The sequence below is a fragment of the Microtus ochrogaster genome, chromosome 18 (genome assembly GCF_000317375.1).
Source record: "Microtus ochrogaster isolate Prairie Vole_2 chromosome 18, MicOch1.0, whole genome shotgun sequence".
Lineage (NCBI taxonomy): Eukaryota > Metazoa > Chordata > Mammalia > Rodentia > Cricetidae > Microtus > Microtus ochrogaster.
The window spans coordinates 49,439,681-49,448,671 of NC_022020.1; the positions used below are offsets into that span (position 1 = coordinate 49,439,681).

Consider the following 8,991-nt stretch of genomic DNA (forward strand, 5'->3'; position numbering starts at 1 on the left):
AGGATCAAAAACCCATTGCCATTGTTCTTGAGTTCTCAGTAGTCCTCATTGTCCGCTATGTTCAGCAAGTCCGGTTTTATCCCATGCTTTTTCAGATTACTTTTAAAAAAGTATTTTTGCTTCAAATGAAAACTTCTGTAAACTATGCATATGCCTCTTTATGCACTTACACAACCACTTAATTGTAGTAATAGGAGCGGGCCTCCATCACTTAATGAGGTAACAATGAGGATCTCTGGCTAGGAAAAAGTATGATTTCAAAATTATTGGCTCATCATCACATCCATTCAAAAATGTTTCTTCGTATTAATCTCAACACAGGTGAAGGTATTCTGCACATCCCTGTAAGTGGAGACTGCTCATACATTTCCCAACTGCTCAGACCTGAATAATGGCACAGAAACCATGTTAATTACAACACTATTTCGCCTATTAGCTCAGGCTTTTTGTTAACTAACTTTTACATCTTAAATTAACCCATTTCTGTTAATTTGTGTATCGACATAAGGCTGTGGCTTACTGGTGAAGATACAGTGGTCATCTTTTCCCTTTGGAGGCTACATGTCATGTCTCTGACTCCACCTACTTTCTCTCTATAGCTCTTCCAGCCTGGCTATATTCTGCCCTGCTATAGGCTGGAACAGCTTCTTTATTAATCAATGGTAATAAAACATATCCATAGCATATAGAGGGAAATCCCACATCACATCCCCATTTTTGTAGCTACTTGCTCAAGCCCCAGCACACATTACCTGAAGCTGAGAATCTCATTTCACCTCATAGCTTGCCTGGGTAAGGCTTGTTCAATAGTAGCAAGAGTGCTCACAGTCTTTATGGAAATGAGAGCACTTTGCACAATCACCTGCCTTATTGTATGAGCAATGGTATGTCCTCTGATTCATTTAGATGTAGCCCATCCTTTAGATGTAGGCCAAGATTGAGTGTCTTTATTGCTAAAGCCATTATCTTTCACTGCCACCATCAGTTTCACTTCCCTTGACCTAAAACACGTTACTGTCAGTATATGCTTCATATGTGTATGCAGTGCAGTGTACTGTTTGTGCTGCTCGGTTACCCGCCTTCCCAGCCATTGCTAGTATAGAGAGGAAGGAAGAGGCAGAAAGGCAGAGAGATGGATGGGGAAGCAGAGATACAGAAAGAATATGGATCTTTGAAGGGTTTCAGTGACAAATTTGTAAGCAGTTGCAAGATGCATAATTCTGTTTGTAGCTGAGGTTTCAAATCAGTCTGATTTCAGTGTTAGTGTGTGCCAGGATACATTTGCTTTGTTTCATATCTCCTGGAAGGTCAAACCGTATCAGTCTTTCTTTCTTTTGTGTCTTGTGAAACAAACAAACAAAAAAATGCGTTTAGTTCACTTGTAGCCTGCAAATCAATCAAATCTTTGAACAGGTGCCTACAGTGAATTTAAAGTTTTTGGTATCATTTTTATAAATGATCATAGAACACATTCAGTTCTGTTTGGAAAAGAAGAATAAAGCTTTATGTTCTCACAGTAATACTCCTTAGAGCGAGCACACTACTGACTTGTGGTTGCTATGACTTATGTGTTTTCCAGCTTGTTTTGCTTCTTTTAGAATGGCTTATAATTACATTTTTATGAGAGTAGTCTCATAAATAGTTCAAAATAGTAGGTAGAAAATGCATTTCAGTAATTAAACACCAATTCTCTTTTTACAAAATAATTATCTTATTCTGATTTAATTTTAAAGAAACTATTTTAACTATGTTTTAATTTTTCTAATTGCATTGTGCCTTTAATAAGCTTAACTTGTTTCTGAAAAATTGAAATGATCTTTATTCAGAATAAGGCATACCTACCTTCAAATTTTTTATGTGAAATCTTTTTATAAGACAACATCTATAGTGTTATAATTTGTAGTTTTGATGCTTAGAGGAGGAAAAGTAGATACTGTGTCTTTAATGGAAAGCAAAAGGTTATCTTCTGTGGCCTTTGTGTGTATGTGCTGATGTGAATGTAGGCAGCCAGACAGGCGGTGTGTGCAGAGAGACTAGGGAACGGCTGCGGATCGATACATGTGGTGTGAAGTGAATTAATGTGAGGCAGGCCGTCTGTCTGTCATGAGATTGTGGGGAACGTGGGCCAGTGTTGGTCAGTCACTGCACAGATCTGCTTCCAATAAATTCCTGCCTTCTGCCTGAAATGCAACTGGAGATATTCACACACGCCTTTATTGTGAATTTACTTCATTCAAAGTAAATGCTCATATCAAATCATTGCCTCCAGTGTACTTTAATTAGATCACTAGAAAGCCATAGTTGTGAGAAACTGATGAAATAAAACTACGTGCTATTGTTTTGGATGTATTTTCAATCTCACTGGAAATCTATATTTTATGAGAATGAGAAATATAATTTTACTAACATTTTGTATGCTTTTGTTCTTCACTCTAACACTATTATCCCCTTCATCTAATTGTCAGTAAAATAATAGGGACAGTGAACTGAACTGATTTTATGTCCCAGTATTTCTCAATGTGCTGCATTAAAAACCTTACTAAATTATTGTTTTATTTTTGCTTGTCATCTTAGTCACCTGACGCTATAGAATTCTTCTGAGTTCATTTTGTTTGTCATTGCGTAGATATTGTAAACTGGCTGTGAAAATGTTTATAAAGATAATATGGAAGACACGAAGCTTATACTTTTTAGTTAATGTATATATTTTATTGTTGAAATTAAAAACGTATTTTATGTGTCTAGGTGTTTTGTTTGCTTGTAGGACTTTACAGCACGTTTGTGCCTGGTGCTGTCAGAGGTCAGATGGGGGCATCAGATCCTCTGGAACTGGTCTTACAGAGGGTTAGGAAGCCTGTGTGGGTGCTGGGCGCCGAACCTGGGTCCTCTGGAAGTACAGCTCATGCTCTAACTGCTGAACCATCTCCAGCTCCTATTGGTGGAATTTTTAGGATAGTTTTAGTCTATTGATTTTGAAGACCATATTTCTCTATATATTTTAAGACATTATCAAGTAACTTTTATATGTATGTATGTATCCATATTATGTATGTATGTATGACTGGAAAGATGAATTATTTCAGGTCTTTGACAATAATAAATGACCTTGTTTTACAGAAGTGGATAAGGTCTCATAAAGGTCTTCCTACTTCCTTCTCATAAAAGTCCGTTCCTCCCATCTGCTCAGTACAACATTCCCCACCCCATATTCTCATAGCCAAACTTCCACTCACCAGTTTTCTGCTTCATTCCCTATTTCCCATTTCCTTCCTGAGTCTCAGGATAGATGCTATATAGGAAATCCATAATGGTAAACTGTTCATTTTGTAACAGCTGGATTTGTATACTTCCTCTTTCCTACATTTACTGTACCTATTTTTATTAGATTTCTTGCTATTTTTATATATTTGTAATATTTTATTTTCCTTGAAACATCATCATTATTATTTCCTAGTAATATAATTTGTGCTGTTGGATTGAAGTTATTTTCATGGTTTTCTAGTCAATCCAGGTTTGCTGAACTTTTTGCCTAGTACTTTGAGTATATTTATCTATAAAATAGCACACTTTAGTTTATTTTAATATAATTTGACAAGTCAGCTCACTAACATGATTTATATAAGCAGAAACCTTATTATCACATAGTCAATAGTTTAAACCCTTGCTTATGAACAAGAAGTTTATATGTACAGATCTTTAAAGAATCTTTTTTATAATTTTCCACAATATTTCATCTTTCTTTGATAATCACAAAGAAGTAATTTTTGCTTTGAAAGACTTACACATTTTATATCAGTAACAGTAATTTCCTCTTGTCTGTATTCCTTTGAAACTAATAGTACAGAGGTTAGGGAGATGGTTGGGCAGGTGAGGCACTTATTGCACAGCCTTAGGCACCAGAGGCTGGAGACAGAGTTTAGTAGTGAAGTACATATGCTGTTCTTATAGAGGACTGGGGTTCAGTTCCCAGCACCCACACCAGGAAGCTCAAAAGTACATGGAACTCTAATTTCAGGTTTCTGGTAACTTCGTCTGATCTTCGTGGGCTCCAGAAACATGTGTGGTATACACACATTCATACAGTCACTTATGTCTCACAAGATTTAATTATATAAAAAGCATAAGAACCTAAGGACATAGTCACCATGTAAAAGCAATAGAGCAAAGCAAATGTGTAACCAGTATTGGTGGAGGCCAGAACATGTGCATCTCAGGCCTGCTAGCCCATCCCAGCCAATCAGGGAGTTCCAAGCTATCAGAATAATCATTTGTCAATAGATAAGATGCTGGGGGTGGATGAGGAAAGAGAGAAAGGAAGAAACTTCTTGTGAACCGAGGCCTTCACACATACATGCGTTGACAAGCACACCTGTGTACCTTTGCACACATATACATGCTACACACATACATACACATACACACACAGAAAATATTTTGTCACAATCTTCATTTCTGTTTTGACTGTGATATAGTATTATTTATTGTATATTTTTACGTAGTTAAATATACATATAATTTACATACAGTAAAATGTATCATTTTGGCTCAGAGTTTTGGACAATGTATTTGGCTTTGTACATACTACCACAAGCAGGATATCAAGCAAGTAAGTTTGTTTTTAAAGGTTGGTTTATCAAATCCTTTGTTGTACTCTCAGTCCCTATCAGCTACTGATACTGTGATGTCTGTCTGCTTTAAGACAGTACATAGCATACACCTAAATACTGCGGAGATGAGAAATAGCCACATTATGGCGTAGGGTTTATAACAATGCTGTGATGCCTTCTTTCATAGGTAGAGAATAAAGTGCTTAGCATTATTTTAAAATGCTATTAGATCTTTATATGGCTTGAAATTTTAAAGTTACTTTCTGAAAATAGACTGCTAAAATTAGCTTTTTGAAGGACTTGAGAATGTTATGATTTGGTTTTCTATCTTTAGCACTTTCAGCCTTCACTTTCTTCCAGAACATTTAAAGAGTTTTAGGGAATTGGTTTCCCTCATTACATAGTATTATGGGAATTATGACATAGAGCTTTTTGGAAAAGATGGTCTCTTCCTTTTTTACTTATTGGTAACTAAATAGCATTGAAGATCGAATTTTATCTTAAGGCAAAATCAGGAACATAGCTTAAATATTTTTTTAATGCATGCAATTTTGGGTTGATGATGTCATTTAGTTGTTAGGGTGCTCATCTAAGTCAACAGTCCTAGCATGCGGGAGGTAATAGCAAGAGGAACAAAAGTTCAAGGTCATCCTCAGCTGTGTTGCAAATTCTTGGCCAGCATAGATTGTGCAAGGCCTTTGTGTTTCCCTCAAAACAAGAACAAAACAAGAGAAAGTTATGTCTTTCTTATAGAAGAAAATTCTCATGGGAATTTTATTTCCTTCTCCATAAATACTTTCCTGTTCTTTTTTTCTTCATCTACTTTAGGGGATCAGGGACTACCTACAGTGTACACACAGTGGCATGGGTGCTTTGTTTGGTACAGAATGTTAGAAAGCCCAGTATGTATAGGTAGCTTTAGTGAGATATAATTTATTTGCGACAGTGTCCCCAAGCAGACACAATTCAGAGAGATTTAGCTCATTCACACAGTTGTGTAGCCATCAGTACATGGAAGAATGTTCGAAAGTGAGCCCAATACTCACCAGCATCTTTCCTGGTTCCCGCCCCCTCTCAGCTGTAGGCCAATGTGCTGCTCTGCTTCTGTCTCATTAGATTTCACTGCCTTGACTGTTTGGTGTCGTAAGATGAGGTAATTTCTTTTATTTAAGTTTCTAGTGTTTATGTTGCAGCATCTATCCTGATATCTTTATATCAGGATAATATAATAATATCAGCTCTGATAAGAGCTCCATCTTCTTGGATTGCTGCATAGTATTCCACTAAATGACTCACTGGTGAGATTTGGAAGTTTCTCATACACTCTAGATACTGGTCTCTTGTTGGATATGTGATTTAAAAAAATTTCTCTGCTCTGTGCCTTGCCTTTTTTTCCTCTTAATAGGGTTTTTGCAGAGTAAAAGTTATTTTAATCCTGATGAGGACCACCTAATCAATATTTCTTTGCATGGATTATGTTTTAATGTCAAGTCTAACATTAGAATTCAATAATTTTTTAATTTAAAAATTCTAATTGTTTTACATTTTATATTTAAGCCCATAATTTATTTGCAGTTGATTTGGTAAAAGATATGTATTCGAGTTGGGTTGTACTTTTCTCCTGATGATTCATACGTAAGAACTTTATCTTCAGTGTGGCAATACTGAGAGGTGGTGGAGCATCTCAAAGGTAGAGATCAGTGAGATTTGGTCACTTATTGGTGATATTCTCTGAAAGTGATTGGGGTAGTACTTATGGGACTCCATGCTTGCTCTGTCTTCTTGTACAATCATGTGATCATTCTTTCCACACTCTTGCTATGACGATTCTGTATACCATTTAGCATGAGGTCCTCACCCAGTACATGCCAACACCAGGTCCTTGGTACCCCAGAAGACATATACACAGTGAAATTTTATTAAACTGGTAAGAAAATAAAATATGTAATTTTTAAAGAAATGAATAGATCTAGAAATTATATTAAGTGATAATAAATTTGACTAGATTCATAATGGCAACTACTACATATTCTCTGTCATGTGGGGTGCCTAGCTTCTAATTTATAGCCCCCCTCCTCCCTCCCTCCCTCTCTCTGTCTCTCTGTCTGTCTCTGTCTCGCTCTCTCTCTCTCTCTCTCTCTCTGGTTGAGAGCTTGTGATGTAATGACTTGGGGTTTCAGATAAGAAAACCTGCATTTCAGCTCTGGCTTTGGAACTTAGCAGTGGTGTTAGGTTGAGCAGTTTGTCTCTCTGCTCAAATAGGATGAATATAAAATGGCTTTTCTATAAGTCTCAACATTCACTTTCATCGAATCTCTTTATTTCAAAGGAAAGGAAAATACTAATGATCATTACTGTCCACATTGTTCTTTAATATCTTTATTCTAGTTTCTCTGATCATTTTTAGAATTACTGTGTGTTAGCAAAGAATGAGATTTCAAAGGTTATATTTTAATTCGACTATATGAAAAGTGAGCTTTGATTTTTAAAAATTATTTGAACAATATGTCCTTTAGGAATGTATTTATCCTTTTCTTCTATCCCCTTCTCTTTGTGATTATTTCCCAAGTAGATTGTGTTGATTAAATAATTAGTCCTTCATGTTAAAATTGATCTTTTGAACCCAACAATAAATATTTTGCAGTAGAGTGGTAATATCATCATTTTCTTTTCATTGGGAAACATTTGAAGATTATTATTCCCCTTTTCTGTCCCCTAGTACTTTACCTCCTTTGTGCCTCTCCAGCCTCCCACCCTCTAAAGCAAATAATACTACTATCATGGGGTGTTCTGTTTTCCGCATTCAGTCTTTAGGTCTTGTGGTCACCTACTGATAGGTCCAAATTGACATCACTGATGGTGGGGAGTGGATTAAGGCTTTTTTCTCTCTTGGTGCCTTTGGTAAGCTTGGGGAATTGTGTGCCGCGCACCGCGCCCCCGTGTCTGCGCTCTGTGCGCTGGCACCCAGTTCGCGAGCTTCGGGCAAGGGGGCTGGAGGTTAAAATACACAAACACACACATTCAGAGAGATAGCGACACGGGTCATCCTTGAATTCCCCAAGAATGCCCCCTTTATTGTGTTCAGGGGCAGATTATATAGAGATAGCCACGGCCCAGCCAAACCCACCAGAAACCACTCTCCTGCCGTCAGGAACTCCTGAAGGTCTCGTGCTCAGAGCAGCTGTAGGCACTCAGATCAGGGGATTACAAGAAATTCAGAATCTGGGGTCTCACTGCTCCCAACAATTGTGTAGCTCAGTATACCTCAGAAGAAAAGAAACCCTTCGGTATATATAACATTTAGTTTGTAAAACATTTGGATGGCTTCTGTTTAAACAAATATTAAATTACTTCTTTAAAAGACGTGTTTTGAATTTCTACTTCTATAGTAGCTATGATGGACTGGTGATAATAATGTAAAAGCACTATGAAGCCTGTTGTTACTCATTGCCAACTTAGAAATAATATGGCAGATGCAAGTTGACACCAGAATATTTTATCAGAAATGTAAAGATAGCTTGCAGGAAAAAGACATTTGTGTGAATTAGCAGAATGGAAACTTTTTTTGGTATGATAATTATGTTCCTTACTTCTAATTCTTTCACAGAGGGAAATGTTTTTCTTTGGAGGCAGTACAATTCTCAGAGCACAGCTCCTTCTGATGTGCTCACCTTCCTGCCTGCCCCATGTTATGAACACACTCCCATAGTACTTTTTTCCACCTGAGTGCTGTACAGTTCTGTTTAACATAAATACAGCAAAAGTCTTGACGATAACATAAGTGATATGGTGATACGATAGCATAAGATAAGTTAGCATAAGTATAGCCAAAGTCTTGGTGAAATTAATCAAAAAATATAACTTACATCACCATTTGGGGTCTGATTTTCTCAGTTGTTGGTTGAAACTTAAATACAGGATATACCCACTTACATCCTTCCATATAAATAATAAAACAAAGATGAGTGCTTTAGTCATTTATCTCTATGCTATACTTTGTCAGACTATCTTTGGAGTAAACAGCAGCTTTACAAGTTTCTCTCTGTTTCTGTCATTCTGTAAAGTGAAATCTTGTTGCTCTTGCCTGTTTTAGCTGGAGTCACTACAGAAGCCATGCAGACTATGGCAGCAGCTCCAGACACCTCAGGACCGGAAGCCAAAGTCCAGGAAGAAGAGCACGACCTCGTGGATGATGACATCACTACTGGTAAGCAAGGTTTACCATGTGCTTTGTCGGAGCTTTGGTTAGTATTTCATACTGTTTGCTAAGTCATGGACTGGGGCTGCATCTTTTGAAGGATGGCTGGAGACTCGAAGTGGAACTGTCGATTTGGTCCAGGATGACACATGTCACTGTGACAGTGAGCCTGTGAGCTGTGACTTG

General features: G+C 37.1%; 1 protein-coding gene across 1 annotated transcript in view; it reads left to right on the forward strand.

Moving 5' to 3' along the window:
- Positions 1–8,991, forward strand: part of Wdr7 (WD repeat domain 7) — a 276,473-nt gene that overhangs the window by 112,056 nt on the left and 155,426 nt on the right. Inside the window, exon 20 of the mRNA XM_005356195.2 lies at positions 8,701–8,814. Within this exon, the coding sequence (XP_005356252.1) occupies positions 8,701–8,814 (114 nt within the window). The remainder of the gene's footprint in view (positions 1–8,700; positions 8,815–8,991) is intronic.